Raw genomic sequence first — 20,553 nt, forward strand, 5'->3', positions numbered from 1 at the left:
CATCTCTTTTTCTTTTTTTATTTCCTTAACGGTTAGTTAGAGAAAAGCCCATGATATTGTCAATATTCTGCTGAGTGTTAACGTTGGGTTCTTTAAAGGCCTTATAAGAGTTTGTATGAGTATTTTATATTGTGAAACATAAACTCAGTGGGAGTATAGTCATCTTGTGGATCATACTAGAACAATACAATTTGTCGATACTCAGATTAGGCTTGACGTGGTAGGTCAGTCAAGTTGGAAAAACCCAAGGTACCAAGACAGGGAGATAAACCAAAAAAGGTTTAGTGGGTTAGCCTTTGAAGATGTCGGAGTATGTCTGGATGAGTGCAGAGGGACTGTGTGACTGTTGTGTGCAATGAATAGCCTTTAGAGACATGGCTAAAACTCTATCATTGTATTATCACACGGTACGTACATAGATAGCCATATCAAGATAGTAATCCACAATTGAGGGTGAAGCATGTATATGTGCGAGAGATTACCTCTATCCACCATTAAATCATAGTTGCATCATGGCTTGAGGGACCAAGGTTTTTTGTCTATAGGAGAGAACCTGAAATCTACATATTGAGATTGCGTTCCCTAGCCTATCGGCTAACTTTAGTGGACTGTGGGTCATGAGAACTGCTGGGTCAGTTTGAAAAAAGTAGGTGGATCGTGATCCGTAGTTGAAGGTAGAGTGCTCGAGTGCATTGATAAATTCTTAAACCTAGACGGATTCAATTCCCATAAAAAATTAATTAATTTTATGTTATATGTTTTTTAGAATGTTTATTTAAATTTTTGTGATTCTCTTGATATTTTATTTTTATCATTTTGATTTATAAATAAGATAAAATCATTTTTCAATGTTTTAAATAAAAGCTCATTTCTAAAAATTATTTTAATTCATAAATATTTGAGAGGGTCCATGGGGGCCAACCAAGCAACCCATGGGGGCCAACCAAGCAACCATTGTGACGTGTGTGGGGCCCACATAGGGGCCCCATGGGTGGCACACCCCATTTAGGGGGGTACTTTCTAATTTTCTAACCTTGTGAATCAAAGCAATCAATTAAATTGAAAATTTATGGCAAGTGTTTTGTAGAGATTTTGATTGAAACAAGAATGTAATGTTTTGTGCTTTAAGGAATTTTAATTATTCAAAGATTATGTAAATAAAGAATGAATATCTATAAAAAAGAAAGTATGAATAATATTTTTTATTTAAATATTCGATGGGAATGACTTTAGGAAATGAATGATAAGGTTCTAACACCTTCATTGAATTTTGATGGTGGATCTAAGGAATGGATGACTCAAATCTCTAATTCCAAAAATCTCTTTAGATTGACCGTCAAGATTTAGCCCTACGAATTGAAGCAAACCCTAAAGCATAAAAAATCTATAAAAATGGACTTTTCCCCTTTACCTATTCTCCATACCTCTTCTCTCTTCTATCTCTAAGAGTTATTTCTCTCTATTTAAGATCCCTAAAGGGGCCACACCCCAACCTAGCATATATCTCTCTCCCAAGTTAGCCTATGGGGCAACGTCCCAACCTAGCTTCTCAATCTCTATAATCGGGTGGCACGCCTAGGCTAGGATCTCTCTCAGCTCTCTTGTGGGTTTTTAGAAAAGGGAGCATGCCCAAGCTAGGTTTGGTTCCATATTTTTGTGGGTAGCAATGGGGAACATCCCCTAGCTATTAGATGTCTCTCTCCCTTCTTAAATTTTATATCTCATCTCTCTAAAGATTAAGCCCCCTTAGGTAGTTGGTTATGAATTGAGATCTATATGTCTTTTAGAGGGTTTTGTCATAAGTAAGAGAAGCACGAGACCAAGCATAGATCCCGAGCACCATCGGAAAGAGAAGACTCCACGTGGGGTGTATTAAGCCTAGTTAAGGTAATCTTCGGTAATTGTACTTCTTTAAATTTTATTTTTTTGTTGAGCTCTTCTATTCCCCATAAAACAATGAGTTAAGGTTTTGATTTAAAGAGTTGTATTCAAAAGTGATAGTAAAGTGAGAACCGTAGTTTTTTTTTTGTTTTATTTATTCAAGTCATTCATTTGTAATTGGACATTGTGAGTGATCTTGCTGGTGTAGAAATAAAAAAAATTTTAATTTATGTACACCGTGCTTGATCACATAGTACAAACTTCAGTGAAGAGAGTACGCTTCTGATCCTAGGTTTTCTTGGATCCCTAAATCATGATGAGGAGCAAGACGTGGGCAGTACACCTACAACTATCCAGGTATATGTACGTAATCTGCCTCTTGGCGCTGATCTTTCCCCATTGTTTTTGCATATTTTATTTTTCTTAAGGTCTTGGCGCTGATCTGTCCCCATTGTTTTTGCATATTTTATTTTTCTTAAGGTATTTGTATATGTAAGGTCCAATACCCAAATCAAGGGTGTCCGACCCTGTATAGAAGGTTAATGTAAACTATAACATAAATTGGAAGTTTAAGGAATTCCTCATGAACCCCAATTCCCTTTTATTTCCAATATATAAAATTTAATAGAAACTTTGGCCATGCGTTAATTATCTAGCACATTTATAAGCAACCAATGGTCTCTTCATTCACCGAACACATGACCTAGAACTCTCTTACTTCTCTAATGCAAACTAGGCTAGTTGTAGGGCTGAGAATGGGTCAGATCGGGCCTAGATCCACCGAGATCCGGATTTAGATCTGAAAAGTATACATGGGATTTGATTCCAGATATAGACCCAATGAGATCTAGAATATTCATATCTATATTCAGACCCAATTAGATCCAAAAAATTATTTTATAGATTATTGTACATCTATAAAATAATGTAGAACAAAAAAAATACTATATAATGTATATGTATATACATAAAATAATATACAATATTTTAATAACTAGGTTGGATCTAAATCCGATCCACTTGTACCCCAATCCGATCTGAAGTACTATTTGGATCCAAATTTGGATCCGGATCCTACTCATTGGATGCAAATCTTAAATCCATACCCGGATCCAAATAGGGTCTAAAATTCATGTTTCGGATCCAAACTAGGTAAATTCTCAACCCTAGTTGGTTGCCCTAATCATTTGAAATCTACTAGAGGATATACTATCTTTATGGGGCTTAATCTTCTATCTTGGAACTGTAGGAAATAACAAACAGTGGCCCGCTCAAGCACCGAGTCAGAATATTGTGCAATCACCAGTTCTGCTGCAGATTTAACTTTGTTCCAGTCGCTTCTAGGTGAACTTGGCATAATATGAGCATAGCCAATTCAATTTTTTATGAGCTATGTACAAAGCCACATGACAACACAGTCAATATTCATCCAAATTCTTGTTGTAACAAAATCAGCTATAATATATATATATATATATATATGAAAAAAGTTTATATAGAGTCGAGGTTTTAAACAATCAAATTAGAACCCACATTAAAAATTTTACTAAAAAAGGTTGTTTTGATGCTCAAGTATACTCAAATTGATCATCTCGACATCAAGATGCATGGACATGAGAAGAAAATGGATTTCAAGTTTTGAAAATAATGCATCTTATAACGTATTTTTGGACCTTCAATTTTCAAGTTTTCATAGATCTGCTCGATATATATATATATATATATATATATATATATATATATATATATATATATATATATATATATATATATATATATATATATATATATATATATATATATACATTTTTTTTTTTTGCTTTAAATTTTGTAATTAAAGATGAAAATATATTTCAAGGCTATCACAAAAACACCTTTCAATGTAAATAGACACCTCTGATTTCACGTTGCCGTGTGAGAAGGAGATTTTACTAAAGTTTTGACAAATTCCGTTTTCAATATATCATAAGGATTTTTAGGCCGGAACCTTCAATTTCAAATGGGCTTTTAAAATGTGGCATTACTTTTTCAAAAAACCTAGGCATTACACTAACTGGACCGGACCCTCTGTATGTATTGTCACCTAAAGCTTTGGCCTAGCTTTTAAAGGCTCAGTTTGCAACAGGTTTTGAAAATGATCTCTCTCTCTCTCTCACACACACAAAACATTAGCCAAATCAAATGCACTTTTTATTAACACTCCCAAACTACGGTTTCCATTGCATATGAAATTCTATGGACACAATCTATTTAGGGGCTCCTATTCCATCAGACAGGATACTTCAATACTAAGCTGGGTTCTAACCCAAATGGTCTGGTACTTCTGGTCCAATGATACCCACACAATAGTTGTTGAGCATGATAGTCATTGTTGGGTCGATCCCGTGGTCTGGCATCGGGTATGATCCCCAGCATTGTGCCTCGGTCTCTAGAACAGCCTGGCAGCAATCGGCTTTCGGAAATGTTTTGCCAATTGGCCCAATTTTGATGAAGTTGTAAACTTGTCTCCAGCAACCCACTATGCTCGACACAGCCCCGAAGCATTGTCCCATCGCAGTCAGCCGCTCTCTTTGGGGTCCAGTTTGGGCATGCACCAGCACTGGCATTGCACTGGCCAACAGACCAGTCATGATCAGTAACAACGCATGGAGCTGGTTAGACCTCATGTTGAAATCCTTTGACCTCTCTTACAAGTTTTTGTTTTTGGATCTGTTGTGGCTTTGCTGGTGTTCTTAGGTTGCTGGGTCTTGAAGGGAAGTACTTATAGAGTTGGGTCTTGCCTAGTGGGTGAGGATTGGGGTTTAGCTTGGATTACTAAGTAGCTAGTGCTTAATATTTTAAAAAAATGAAGTAGCTAATGTTTAAGTTAACAGTCAAAAACAAAAAAAGGGAAAAAAATAAGAAGAAAGAAAAGTAGCTGGGTTTTAAGTTTACATTAAGATTTAAAAAAAAGAAAAGAAAATAAAAAGAAAAAAACGCAAGTAGATAGCATTTAAGTTTGTAGATGTCGTGTTTAGTTTGAGTTAAGTTGAGTTTGTGGAGATTAGGCTGATTATTAGGTGAAGAATGGTCATGGGAATAAAAGTAAGAATATTTTTTTTAAAAAAAAAAAAGAAGAAAAAAAAAATCCAGTTTTACCATTTCTATGACCTAACCTCATCCTGAGTAGCACTTGTAAATTTACTGCAACTATACCTGTCAAAAGTGATATACTTGGCAGACCAACTTTGCAACGATTTTCACAGGATATTGGTCATGAGAAAATTGGGTAATTAAGGTATTTAAAATAGTGCAGTTTCTCTAAGGTTGCGACCTTAAACAATCCAATTAAACGCATCTCCAAATTTTATCATAACATGTAAATTTGGTGTGAAAAATTCTTACGATTATTTAAAAATCTATTTTCATATTTAATTATAAAATTTTAAACTTCAAAAATGGTTAAAATCAAGTAGATCTGTAAACATATGAAAATCTTGAAAATAAACCGTCTAGATAATGTGTTGCAAGATGTGCACTATTTCTAGGATTCGAAATCTTCTTTTTTTTCATATTCATACATCTTGATATCGAGATGATCAATGAGAGGGTTTTTCAACGTTAAAACAACATTTTCCGATGGATATTTGAAGTGCAAATGTAGTACTACATTTTAAGGTTGCAACTTCATATAAACTTTTACCATAAATAAAAGTACTTCTAGGATTTCTTTTTGTTAATCTCTTTAAGATGGCTACTTTCTCTGCGTGTTAAAGAACAAGAGTTTGAGAATTAGCTAGTGGAATGTCTGCATGAATTTTCACAGGTATCTTTACATATTGATGGTTTGTGATATTTGTTACTATTAATGGTGGCAAAGAGCCAGCGCCCTAGAAAAAAACATGGCCAAACCAGCCGGGCTGGTACAGGCCCTAGCCCAGCCCTAGGACTACGGTTTGTGGCCCAAGCCCTATATTTTAGTACTGGGCTGACCGGGCTGGCTGGGCCGCCCGGCCCATTGCCAACCTTAGTTACTATCAAGAATCCGGCGAAACCAGGCTCATTGGGTTTTGATGAGACCAGTGCATTGGACTCTCAATTTGAAGGGAAAATAAAGTGGACTCTCACGTTAAAAATGTGGGTGTGTGACCAATTCATGCGTCCCTGTATTTGATTGTCCAAATCACAAAGTTGTGGTGCTCATTTAAGATACAATGGTCCTGGCTCTTTACACGTCCATATTTTCTCAGGAGCAAGGACTAAAAGAATTGTCAGATTGGAAAAAATTGTCAGATAGATTGGAATTTGTTGATCTAGATCTAGCTCAATCGGTAGAAAATTAGATCCATGGAACCCAATTAATCAACCAATTCCCACCAATTTATAATTTCTTATGTTTCCTTGTCATTTGACATTGAGAACCAGTTCAGCTGGATTATTTCACCAGAGGACCGATCTGAAATCCGATTCGAGGCTTTAAAAGCCGGGTGAGGAATAGTAGCAATGAACCACGCTCATTTAGGTTTACCAAAGCCAGGCCCCTATTGGTTGTTGTTCCTATGATCACCTTCCATGGAGAAGTTGTGAATCTATTTAAAAGATAAAGTCAGTAAACTGGTCAATTAATTTGAGTTCCATAGACTATGATCAATTCGGATTGATCAATTCCGATAAGGATCAACGATTTTCAAATCACTATCGCTAGCTTTGGAGTCCCAAAATTACTTCAGATACTATTTACACTGAACGGAAGATATGAAATGCTCCCATGGGTGGATACAGTTTTTTATCTAAACCCACCGACCACCATTCCAGCGTTGGAGATAAAATGTTGAGCAAATTACGTACGGACACTATTTGGGGGCCTTTAGACCAAAGAACTCCTTCAAGCAGGTTGTCTCCCAAAGGGATTAAATGTACAATTCACTCTGTTGGGAGCATAAAAGACGGTGCTGGATAGGAAGGTCCCAAGCTGTGATACGACTCGAGTCCAAACAAGAAAACATTAAACTCTACTGACTCGCAGTATGTTTAATTCAAAAGGCTCAGCAAGGTGAAGATAGAACATTAGGTGCCATTCAAACTCAGATGTTTACATATGTATGGTATCAGGCTTGACAAGTTGCTGAGCCGGATTAAACTCGCCCTAGTTTCCAACAAACTGACGAAACATAAAATTCATCTGCGGAAGAAAAGCTCAACATGCTCTGAGATACTACCGGTTGGGGGCTTTGGGTGGAGTGCTCAGGACGGGTTATGAGAGGGGCGCGGCAAGGGAAAATGTGCCGAACCTAGGCCTGGGGCCTCTTTACGCCTTACATATTTATAGCAACACGAGGCCACCCATTCCTTTTGGGATTGTATACAATGAAACCATTTATTTTATTTTTTGTACTTATAACCATCCAATGTAAAATCTGATAGCTTAGGTATGTCACAAAGTTCAAGAAAATTTCTTTTGAACTTTGAACTTAATCAATGGAATAAATATAGCCACCCAATTTCACATCCAATTGTAGGAATTAATTGTGACCACCTTGTACCAAAGAAAAATGGCCTCATTGTATACTTTTCCTTTCTTAAATTGGTCTTTCCTACATATATATGTTTAAGCACTAATACTTCAAACAAGTTATATTTTCATAAATTTTTTCAAAACCTAGTGCTACAACCATCACTTCCCCTAGGAACTTAACAGAAAACATGGAACATAAGGCCAACACAAAAACTGAAAACAAGCATTCAAAATACCACACAAGTTTTTCTTTATTAGGCAGAGGATACGATGTGATCAACACTGTATCCATTAGACTCATTTGAATTGAAGCTATCTTTCATGAAGCAGTCAAGTTATTTACATTAGCCAGGTTATATGTTGTCAAGGATATCTTTACTTCTCCAAAAGAAGACACAAAATGCTTATCTGGAACAGTTTGAAACTCATTTCATCATCCCAGTCCCAGAATGGAGCTTGTAAGTCCTGCTTGGAACAACCTGAAGAACACCTGGTTTCTCTGGAAATTTTGACAATTGTTACCAATTTACTATTTATGAAGATCCAAATAAGACAAGGAAGATATGTTGAACCGGAAAGCTTTGTATACAAAAGCATAAAATTTTGCAGCATCACCAGAAAAGACAGGAATACAATTAAGCACAGTGAGAAGGAAGAAATCTGAGCCTGGCAATTTATTGAGAGAGAATGTAATTCTCAGCTAAACCCATATACGAAGACAGAATCCTTAACTGATACTTGTATATTAAAAATTATTTTAGAGTAGTTTGTCACTGACATATTCCCATAAAGGAGCTCTTGACAGGGTTTGTTCAGTCTAAATGCTCATTCATAGTAAACCAAACACTCATTGAAAGTTTTCTGCTAATGCACTTTCCAATAGCATGTGAGATTCAGAACGACAGTGTTAGTTAACAGAAACATCTAGGCAGAGAAAGATTAACACCAAATCATATACACGCAGGTGATCAAACTACTTTGGCCACCTAAAATACACATGAAATAATATGCTATGCCCTCTATTCTTCAATGAGGTTAAAATAGTCACCAAAGCAAATTGACATACCCCAACAATCAACCTATAGCCGACACAAATCATAATATACATAAGCAGCTATAAAACTCTTGAAATGGATATGGAAATAACCCGCAAATAAACAAGGCATAAGTTATAATTATTAAGTTGATTAACAGATTCAGATGCACAGGCTTCAGTGCCACCATGTACTGGCTACTGGCTAACCACATGCGCAGCTAAAAGGTCTGATCTACTCGTACAACGGTAGTCATATCAACACAACTATGGAGAGAGAACAGAAAGAATAACTTCATCATCCACCAAATATTTAATATCTAAGTTTCAACTGACACAGTGTCCTGCGTGCATTTGGCAGTTAGGCCTCAGGAATACATGAGCTGAGATGAAAGGATATTTGGGCAAAGTGGGAACTCAGATACTAAAGAAGAATGTTCTTCTCAGGAAGAGGCATCCTAAATAAGGGTATGAATGCCACTGATATCACCCTTATTCCCAATACTGGATGGGCAGAGAAGGACAAGGACTTCAAACCCAAAGTCACAGTTCTTAAAATATCCTAGCTAAGGTCCTTGCCCCTGGTTACGTCAGGTGCTCAGCCTAGTAATCTCTCCCCATCAAGGCTCCTTTGTTCAAGGAAGGCAAATCCTTGAAGGGATTCTAGTTGAGAATAAATACATCAACAAAAGAGTCCAAATCCAATTTGCCAGGCATTATCTACAAATCAAATTTCAAAAAGGCCTACAGCCACCATGACTGGGGAATCCTTTATCAAATTCTGTGTTTGATGGGCTCTAGAGCAAAATGGAGGTCTTCAATGTAAGGATGTCGTTCCTCTGCACACTTCTCGATCCTCATCAATGGCTCCCTGTAAGGGTTTTTCCCACCATCAAGAGGGTTAAGACATCAGGACATCTCCATTCTTGTTCTCTATCACCACAGACATTGAGCAGGTCCATCGAAAGAGTCTACAATCATGGTTTACTAAAGGTTTCAGTAACTTGCAACATGGACAACTTGTCACCCACCTCCAATATGCTGACAATACACTTGTCTTAGGCGATGCCACTCTGCAACATGCAACCCACCTTCGGTTTTAGTTAGATGCTTTGAGTTAATCATTGGGCACGAATGACATGGCTAAAAACCAAACTCCTCAGGTTGGTCTCAACCTTGACAGCATCTGTACCCTAACAAGAAGAATGGGCTGCAGCTAAGCCTCACTACCCAACAAAAATCTCGGTATGCCTCTATATGTTGGCAAGCCCCAAAAAGCCCAATGTGACTGTATTGTGAAAAGTTGGAGGCAGTTAGCCGACTGGCAAGGTCAGCTCCTCTCCTTTGGAGGCCGCATCACTCATATCAAAGCTACCTTAGCAAACACCCCAATCTAACAAATGGCCCTTTTCGAATGCCAATGAATATTGTACACAAATTGGAATGGCTGATGCACAATTTCTTCTGGAACAGGGGAGCGGCATCCAACAAAATCCATCTGGTGAAATGGGATATTCATTGTTTACAAAAAAGGTATGCGGACCTGGGCATTACAAGGTTACCGGACGGCAACACCACCCTTCTCGATGAATGGTGGTGGAGTCATACCATCATCAAGATCCTTTGGCACTCCTCTGACAACTGTTGGGTATTGGTGGCCATTAAAGGCCCTAAGAGAGCATGTAATCAATATTTTGATATAGTGGAACGAAGAACTCCAGTGGGACCGAGATTGGCAAATGATGTTTGCCCAAACTCAAACTAGGCTTAACAAGCTAGGCCAGTCGAGTTACAAAATCCTAAATACCTGGGCATAGAGCACAACCGATGAGGGTTAGCAGGGTTATCCCTTGATGAGGTTAGAGAGTTGCCCAAAGTAGTGAGCTAACGTATTGTGTGTGATTGGTAGGCCTATAAGGACGAGTGCCAAAGCCTTGTCTTATACCATCACACGACATTTATATATGATAGCCACATCGAGAAGCAAATCACCATTGAGGGTGATACGTGTACATGTACGAGAGATAATCCCCATATATACCATAGAGTCGTGTACGCACAGGTCTGTGTGACCTTAGTCTTGTCCCTTGGGGGAACCTGTAATCCATAGAATAGGATTGTATCCCCTCACCTATTGGCTGACTTTGGTAGCCCAATCATGAACCCCTGCGATGTTTTATGGGTTATGGGAACTACTGGGTCAGTTTGAGAAAGTGTGTATGGATTATAATCCTCAGTAAAAGATGGATATTGCTTCAACAAAATTAATATTTTCTTAACACAATTGGATCCAAATCCCATCAAACTAATTTAGAATTAACTATTTTGATCATAAATAATTTTTAGATTAATAGACTGAATTTTTATAAGTCTTTGGATATTTTATTTTCTCAAAATGGATTTATAAATTGTCTAAAACTGAATTTTCAGTATTCTAATATTCATAGAGAAAAATACAATAAATAACTTTTTCTAAAAATCATTTTATACATTTTTTTTTGAGAATATCATTTTATACATTTTATATGGGGGCTCGTTATAGGCTATGGGCCCCATCATAAAAGATCATGTGGGTGGTGCGTGGGGCCCACTAGAGGCCCCATGAGAGGCATGCCCCACTTATTGCATCTTCTTTCCTATTTTGTGTTGAGGCCATCAAGGCACTCAATCAAGTTGAAATAAAAAAGGAAAGTTTTGAAAATTAAAGAGATTTGATTTTCAAAGAAAGCATGTGTGAGAAGAATATGGAAATAAAAGGAATATATAATATATTTTTCATATTTTATTTAATTGATGGGATTATGTTAAGGAAGCAGAATAACAAGGTTTTAGCACCTTCCTTTTAATCATGATGGCTAATCTAAAGATTGTAAGGCTAAAATCGCTCATCCCACAGGTTTCCTTTGATCAATGGTCTGGATCTATTCTCCATAAGGATGACTAATCCTAAAAAATCCTAATCCTAATATAAGTTTATAAATAGCCTCTATGGGGGGTCTCATTCTCTAAACATCTCATCTCTCTCTCTCTCTCTCCCTCACAAGGTGGCACACCACCCTCTCTCTCTCTCTCTCTGATCTCTCTAAGCCTCCCATACCACTTAGAATATTTTTGAGAAGAGAAAATAGGGGCACGCCCGAAGCACAGTGCTAAGAGAGGGGCACGCCCGAAGCACAGTGCTAAGAGAGGGGCACGCCCCATACAAGGCATTTAGGCCTTCTTGTTTTGCTATTAGTTCCCCAATTACTCTCGGTTTTGATTACGAGTTGATAGTCTAGGGTTTTCCATACTTTGATGATCCGAGATAAAACCTTGATCCAATGTGCCATCGAAAGAGGAGACCTGTAGCGGCATGTGCTAAGTCCAGTTGAGGTAATCTTTTGGACCTTTGTAAGTGTTCAAGCAGGTAGAAAAGAGAAATTTAAAACCGCATATACTGTGCTTGTTCAGCCTCTCAAACATCATTGGTATCAAAGCATCGGTTTCTTTCTGCCATTAGGTGGATTTATTTCTTTTATTTAAGTCTTTCATTCATTTGGCACAAGACCATATAACTGCACGCAGTTTTATCTCTAAGATCCTAAAGACCAAAAGGTTCGATGGGACAAACTACTTCTCATGGAAGTGCAAGCTTGTTAATGTGCTTTGTGAGGAGGGTTTACATGAGATACTTATTGAGCATCGTCCTTCCCATCCGAGAAGCAATGCATCTCAGGTATAAGAATATGCACGCAAGGCATATCTTGCGTGTTTCCATGAGTGACTCATATATGTCTGAGTATTAGCCGATAAGAATTGCTAAAGGCATGCACGATCGGCTCCAGAAGAAGTATGCTGATCCTTCTCTTATGAAAAATCATTGGCAATGAAGAAGTACAACTGTAAATGGTCGAGCGTACAAAAATAGTAGAGCACGTGCACACGTTCAAGGCGCTTGTTCAAAAGATGGAGGCGATCGAGATGCAGCCTTTGGAACCCTCCCTACTTCTTGGGAGGTATTCATATCATCCTTTGCTAGGAGCTTATCACATTGCTTGAAGCCGAGGAGGAAAGGTGGAACGCACGCAGTGCACCGCCATCCAAAGATGCGGTGTACATGGTAAACTCTCAACCCTACTTTAAGCCTAACAAAGGGAAGGGTAAAATGAAAAATAAGAGAGAGGGAAAGAAGAGAGAGAGAGAGAGAGAGAGAGAGATAGAGAGAGAGAGAGAGAGAGAGAAAACAAGTTTAAGGGAAAGACAGAGACTAGGGCTTGCTACATATGCAAGAAAGTACGCCATATAACCGAAGACTGTCGGTTCAATAAGAACCCCGGGGGCAACAAGGAACTTGCATGTGTAGTACTCGAGACATTTTTAGCCGCCCCCAAAGGCATATCCTAGTGTCTTAACTCGGGAGCTACGGCTCACGTGTTAAACACTAAGGATGGCTTCCACATCTTTAAACCCGTGGGACCAGGTGAGCAACACATTTACATGGGAAGGAACCAAAGGACTGATGTTTTGGGTATTGGTGACTTTGCGCTAAAGATGAAGAATGGTAAAATCGTGGTCCTAAAACAAGTACTCTATGCTCCTGACATGAGGAAGTGCTTGGTTTCGATCCCAAGAATGGCTAAAGCCGGGTTTATCACCACCTTCTCTAGAAACAAGGTGATAGTGAAAAGCCATGATGAGATTGTCATGACTGGTCTACTGGTATACGGTCTTTATTCCATTGAAATAAAAGAGGCAATTTGCTTGTCTCGTCTTCAAATGATGTTGATGCCTTTCTATGGCATATGCGACTAGCGCACAAAGGATTTAAGAGAATGGAAAGAGTGACACTTGCGATCCTATGAATGTGGCTACCAAAAGCCGCAAGAGATACTTCATCACGTTTATTGATGACCACTAGTGACATGGCCATATATACTCGATGCATACAAAATCTGAAGCCTTAGAGAAATTCAATACAAAGCCGCGGTAGAAAACCAAACAATTATGAAAATCAAAGTCCTAATAATCGATAGGGGCGGTGAGTATTCCTCACAACTCTTTAGGACTTGTGTGTGGAGCATGGTATTATTCACCAATACACCATTCCTTACACACCCCAGCAAAATGGAGTTGTCGAGAGATGGTATAGGACCTTGGTAGAAATGATGAGAAGCATGAAGGGGCATGCAAAGCTGTCTCTATATTTCTAGGGAAAATCAGTATAGACGGCAGATTGCATCTTGAACCGTGTACCCAATAAGGCTGCCCCGCTTACTCCTCACTAGATTTTCATTAGTCGTACACCGTCCCTCGATCACATAAGAGTGTGGGGCTGCTTTGCCCGTGTCCTAATCCCATACTAAAATAAGACAAAACTAGATCCCACCATAATCAAAGGTCTATTCATTGGCTACCCTGACCACAGACAGGGCGATCCTTCAACCTTGAAAATGGGGAAGTCATAGAAAGTTGTGACATCCACTTCTTTAAGGATGAGTTCCTCGAAGCAAAAGTGAGTCACACGCAAGTAGATCTCTATGAGATGACTAATAATAAGGTTGAGTCTCGAGAACTCGAACCACCACATAGGACAAGTAACCGAATTAGGAGACAACCTGAATTCTTCATCTACTGGGGGGAACACTATGACAGGGTTGGGGATGAGCCAGATCATGAGCCTTCCACTAACCAAGAAGACATAACTTGTTATGAAAAGAACCACTGGGTAGAGGCCATGAAAGATGAATATAATTCCTTAACCCAAAACCAAGTCTGCGAATTAGTACGTTTACCTCGAAACCGTAGGCCATTTGATGTAAGTGGGTGTTCAAGAAAAAGCTAAACTCAGAGGGTAAACTAGAGAAATACAAAGCCAGGCTAGTAGCCAAAGAGTTCACCCAAAAAGAAGGGATAGACTATGAAGAAACTTTATCCCTAGTTGCTAAGTTTCCACCTATTAGAATCCTGATAGCCACAACTGCCCACTTTGATTTTGAGGTCCATCAAATTGACGTAAAAACAACCTTTCTCAATGGGGATCTAGAAGAAGAGATTTCATTAAACAACCTAAGGGTTTTGAAGAGAAAGGAAAGGGGAACCTTGTGTGTAAATTAAAAAAATCCCTGTATGGCCTAAAACATGCATCGCGCCAATGGTACATCAAGTTTCAAGAGACATTGTCTCTAGCGGGGTTTACCTCAAATCAAGAAGACTATTGCATCTATAAAAAGATCAGTGGGAGTGAGGTTGTATTTATTTCCTTGTATTTGGATGATATGCTGATAGTTAGTAGTTCAATTGCCCTCGTGTCAGAAACAAAGAAAATCCTTGCACAACTCTTTGATATGAAGGACTTATACGGGAAGCGTCGTACGTGCTGGGTATCAAAACAATAAGGAGTGTACCATTCAACTTTCCCAGGTGACGTAGTGCAAAAGAGAGCTGGAAAAGTTTAAGATAGACAATATAAGCCCATATCGACCCCTATAGATATGAAGACAAAGCTCAGCCTCCAAATGTGCCCTAGTGAAGACAACGATGAAAGGAAAATCATAGAAAGAGTACCATATAGAAGTGCAATAGGGTACCTTATGTATGCCAGATCAGAAACAAGGCCAGACTTGTCCTTTTCCATGAGCATGATTAGCGAGTCCAATGCAACCTTAGGATTGAGCATTGGAAGGTGGTTAAGAGAGTTCTGAGATACTTAAAAGGGACTGAGAACTACGTGCTAACAAATGGGGGAGGATCAAAAATTGCTATCCAAGGATATTCGAATGCAAGTTACTAGGGTGATCCAGATGATGCAAAATCCACATTTGGATGTATATTCTTGCCTGGAGGCGAGGTTGTTTCTTGGAAATCAAAGAAACAGGATGTGGGGGCGTTGTCCACCATGGATTCAGAGTATGTGGCATGTTGCATGGCAGCCAAGGAGGCTGTATGGATCAAGAAGTTTTTTAATCGGCTTGAGTTTGAGCCTGTACGATGTGAATGCGTAAGAATCTTCTGCGACAACACGTCGCAATATGAGTATTCAAAAAGCCATGATTCCATAAGAAATCCAAGCACATAAAGCCTTGCTTTTATCATCTACACAATGAGATGCAGTGTAGAGTAATCGAGATCACATACATACCCACAGAGGTAATAGTTGCAGACCAGCTTACAAAGGAGTCAGCTGCAAATGTTTTTGTAAAACATTACGTGAGATGGGGCTAAGAGAAAGTGAGGAAGAGAGATTATAAAAACTTCAAAGGCCAAGTGGGAGAAGTTGGGTGTTGGTGGCCATTAAAGGCTTGATGAGAGCATGTAATCAATATTTTGATATAGTGGAACAAAGAATTCCAGTGGAAGTATAGTCCAGTGGGACCAAGATTGGCAAATGATGTTTGCCGAGACTTACACTAAGAGTGGGACCGAGATTGGCTAATGATGTTTGCCAAGACTAGGCTTAATAAGCTAGGCAAGTCAAGTTTTTTTTGGCAATTCAGTGGGGATGACAAGCCCTTACCCATTTTTTAAATCGTTAATGGTTTTTTATGCGTTAGGTGAGAATGAAAGCCTAAACCTTAGCTAGAGCACAAGTGGTGCTACCACCACGACCCCAACCCCAGTCCAGTTACAAAATACTAAATACTTGGGCCTAGAGCACAACCAATGAGGATTGTCCCTTAATGAGAACAGAGTTGTCCAGGGTAGTGAGTCATGGGACTGTGTAACCCTTGTGTGTGATTGGTAGGCCTGTAAGGATAAGGGCCAAAGCCTCATCTTATACTATCACATGGCATGTACATATGATAACCGAGAAAATTACCATTGAGGGTGATACGTGTACATGTGTGATAGATAACCCTCATATGCACCATAAAGTCGTGTCTGCACAAGTTTGTGTGACCTTGAACATGTCCATAGGGGGAACCTGTAATCCATAGACTAGGATTGTATTCCTTTACCTATTGGCTGACTTTGATAGCCGAGTCATGAACCCTTGTGACGGTTTGTGTGTCATGAGAACTGCTGGGTCAATTTAAGAACGTGTGCGTGGATTATAGTCCTCAATAAAAGATAGCGTACTTTAGCAAAATTAATATTTCTTTAGCATAGTTGGATCCAAATCTCATCAAATTAATTTAGAACTAATTATTTTGACCTTAAATGATTTTTTAGATTAATAGATTGAAGTTTTAGAAGTCTCTGGATATTTTATTTTTTCAAAATGGATTTATAAATTGTCTAAAACATAATTTCTAGTATTTTAATTTTCAAAGAGAAAAATATAATAAATAAATTACTTTTCTAAAAATCATTTATATATTTTATAAATCATAAAATATAAGGGGGCCCATTATGGGCTATGGTTCCCATTATAAAAGATCATGTGGGTGGTGCCCCCATGAGAGGCACGCCCATTTTATTGCATCTTCTTTCTTAATTATTGATGAGGCAGTCAAGGCACTCAATCAAATTGAAATAAAAAGGAAAGATTTGAGAATTAAAGAGATTTGATTTTCAAATTAAAACATGTGTAAGATATTTATAGACGAAATATGAAAGAGTAACTTATTTTCTATATTATTTTTAGTTGATGGGATTAGGTTAAAGAAGCTGAAGGATAAGGTTCTAGCACCTTCCTTTAAATCATGGTGGCTAATCTAAGGATTATAAAGCTAAGATCTCTCACCCCACAGGTCTCTTTTGATCAATGGTCTAGATCTATTCTCCATAAGGATGGATAACCCTAAAAAACCCTAACCCTAGTATGATTCTATAAAAAGCCTCTATGGGGTTCTCATTCTCTACACATCTCATCGCTCTGTGTATCCCTCACAAAGGTGGCACGCCACCCTCTCTCTCTGATCTCTCATCACTCTAAACCTCCCAAGCACCTATACGTTTTTAGAAATAATTAGCGGCTTTTCGAATGCATCAGTGGGAATGGAAACCTAGACCGGAAGTTGAGGCTCGCAGTGGTGCTACCACCACGACCTCAATAACCAAAAATTACATACGACTCTTGGGACAAGAAAATATAAACTGCAAAACATAAAGTAAACTGCCAAAAGATTACTTCAATTGGACTTTGCACACCCCACTCCGGGTCTCCTCCAATGGCACACGAGATCAAGGTCTATCCCAGATCTTCAAAGTATGGGAAACTTAGGCGATCAACTCTTTCAAATCAAAGAGCAATGGTAGAACTATAACATAGGTTTCAATACTTATTATGTGGGGCGTGCCCCTATTTTTCTCTCTCAAAAAATTCTGAGTATTTTAGGAAGGCTTAGAGAGAGATCAGAGAGAGAGGGGTGTGTGGCATGTGTGGGGGAGAGAGAGAGAGAGAGAGCTCAAGGTGTAGAGAATATGGAAGACCTATAGAGGCTATTTATATAATCAACTCAGAATTAGGGTTTCTTAGGGTTAGCCATCCTTATAGAGAATAGATCCAAACCACAAATCATAAGAGTCCTGTGGGGTGAGAGACCTTAGCCTTACAATCCTTCGATTAGCTATCACGGTTAAAAAGAAGGTCCTATAACCTTATCCTTCAACTTCTTTAACTTAATCCCATCAAATAAATATCCCATCAAATAAATATAATAAGAAAAATATATTACTCTTTCCTATCTTTTCCATAAATCTCCTACACATGCTTTAATTTGAAAATTGAATCTCCTTAATTTTCAAAACTTTACTATTTGCTTCAACTTGATTTAGTATCTTGATGGCCTCAACATAAAATAGGAAACAAGTTGCTTAAAGTGGGGCGTGCTCTTTATGGGGCATCAAGTGGGCTCTACATGCCACCCACATGATCTTATTTAATGGGGCCCATGGAGTATAATGGCCCCCATGTGTAATGTTAATTTTAAAGTAATACTTTAAAATGATTTCTAGAAAAAGGTTATTATTTTATTTTTCTCTTTGAATATTAAAATACTGAAAATTTATTTTTAAACAATTTACAAATCCATTTTGAAAAAATAAAATATCCAAGATTTCCAAGAATTCATTCTATTAATATAAAAAGCATTTAAGGTCAAAATAATTCTTCCTAAATTATTTTGATGGGATTTGGATCCAACTAAGTTAAGGAATAATTAATTTTGCTGAAGCACTCCATCATCTACTGAGGACTATAATCCATACTCACTTTCTCCAACTGACCTAACAATTCCCATGACTATAGTCCATCACAGGGGTTCATTATAGGGCTACTAAAATCAGCCAATAGGCGAGGGGACACAACTCTAGCCTATGAATTACAAGTTCTCCCTTAGGGACAAGTCCAAGGTCATACAGACCAGTGCACACACAACTCTATGGTGCATATGGGGGTTATCTCTTGCACATGTACACATGTCACCCTCAATGGTGATTTGCCTCCCGATACGGCTATCATATGTACATGCAATATGATGGTCTAAGATGAGGCTTTGACTCTTGTTCCTACAAGCCTACCAATCCCACACAAGGGTCACACAGTCCCCTAGCTCACTTCCCTGGGCAACTCTGATACTTATCAAGGGATAACCTCGCTAACCCTCATCGGTTGTGCTCAATGCCCAGGTATTTAGGTTTTGTAACTCGACTGGCCTAGCTCGTTTAGCCTAGTTTGAGTCTCGACAGACATCATTTGCCAATCTCAGTCCCACTAGATCATACTCCCATTTACATGCTCTCATTAAGGCCCTTAATGGCCATAAATACCCAACATCTCCCACTTGGCCTATGACAGCCTTACAATCTCTCTTCCTCATGTTCTCTCAGCCCCATCTCACATATATGTTTTACAAAAACATTTGCAGATAACCCCTTTATAAGCGAGTCTGCAACCATTACCTCTGTGGGTATGTATGTGATCTCAATCTCTCCACACTGCAGCTCATTGCATAGATGATAAAAGCTGGGTTTTATGTGCTTGGACTTCTTATGGAATTGTGACTCTTTGGACATGCATATTGCGGCCGTGTTGTTGCAGAAGATTCTTATGCACTCACATCGTACAAGCCCACACTCAAGCCGATTAAAAAAATTCTTAATCCATACAGCCTCATACTTTGACTCCATGGTGGAAAATGCCACCACATGTTATTTCTTTGACTTCCTAGAAACAGCCCCTTCAAGCATGAATACATATCCAAATGTGGATTTTACATCACATGGATCACCCTGGTAACTCGCATCTAAATATCCTCTGATAGCAATTGCTGATCCTCCCCCATAAGTTAATGCGTATTTCTTAGCCCCTTTTAAGTATACCAAAATCTCTTATTAACATTTCAATGCTCAATCTCATGGTTGCATCGGAACCAGCTAATCATGCTCGCGGCAACGACAAGTCTTGGCTTTGTTCGAACATTGCATACATAAGGGACCCTACTACGCTTCTCTAAGGAACTCTTTCCATGGCTTTCTTTTCATCGTCGTCTTCACTAGGGCATATTTGAAGGCTCATCTTTGTCTTCTTATCTATAGGGGTCGATATGGGCTTACATTTGTCCATCTCCAACACTCTTTTGTAGTAAATCGCCTACGAAAATTGAATGATGAAGCTTCCCTTAGATCCTTAATATCAAAGTGTTGTAAAAGGAATTTCTATGTTTTTGACACGTGGGCAATTGAGCTACTAACTATCAGCATATCATCCACATACAAGGAAATAAATACATCACTCCCACTGATCTTTTTATAAAAGCAATAGTCCTCCTCATTTAGAGTAAACCTTGCTAGAGATAGGGTCTCCTGAAACTTGATGTACCACTGGTGAGATGCTTGTTTTAGTCCATAGAGGATTTTATTAATTTGCACACAACGTTCCCTTTTCCTTTCACTTCAAAATCCTCAGGTTGTTTCATGAAAAATTCCTCTTCTAAAACCCCATTGAGAAAGGTTGTCTTTACATCCATTTGATGGACCTCAAAGTCAAAGTGGGCAGCTATGGCTATCAGAATTCTAATAATTGGAAATTTAGCAATTGGGGATAAAGTTTCTTCATAGTCTACCCTTTCTTTTTGGGTGAATCCCTTGGCTACAAGCCTAGCTATGTATTCCTCTAGTTTCCCTTCTGAAATTAGCTTTTTCTAAAGGTACTAACTTCTAGACTTGGTTTTGGGTGAATCCCGATGGCCTTACTATTTTTAGGTAAAGGTACTAACTTCTAGAC

General features: G+C 38.5%; 1 protein-coding gene across 3 annotated transcripts in view; it reads right to left on the reverse strand.

The window, feature by feature from the left end:
* Nucleotides 1–20,553, reverse strand: part of LOC18436713 (Proteinase inhibitor, propeptide) — a 47,136-nt gene that overhangs the window by 1,363 nt on the left and 25,220 nt on the right. The window contains exon 3 of one of the 3 annotated variants that reach the window (XM_020668830.2): nucleotides 4,050–4,480. The exons of 1 other annotated variant lie outside the window; for it this stretch is intronic. In XM_020668830.2, coding sequence (XP_020524489.2) covers nucleotides 4,182–4,480 — 299 coding nt within the window. In that variant the 3' untranslated portion in view covers nucleotides 4,050–4,181. Of the gene's footprint in view, nucleotides 1–4,049; nucleotides 4,481–7,608; nucleotides 7,875–20,553 lie in introns of those variants that run through there. One more of the 3 variants, XM_011626030.3, reaches the window with a different exon arrangement.

Source organism: Amborella trichopoda, chromosome 11 (genome assembly GCF_054954075.1).
Source record: "Amborella trichopoda isolate Santa Cruz 75 chromosome 11, AtrichopodaSantaCruz75HAP2 v2.0, whole genome shotgun sequence".
Taxonomy (NCBI): domain Eukaryota; kingdom Viridiplantae; phylum Streptophyta; class Magnoliopsida; order Amborellales; family Amborellaceae; genus Amborella; species Amborella trichopoda.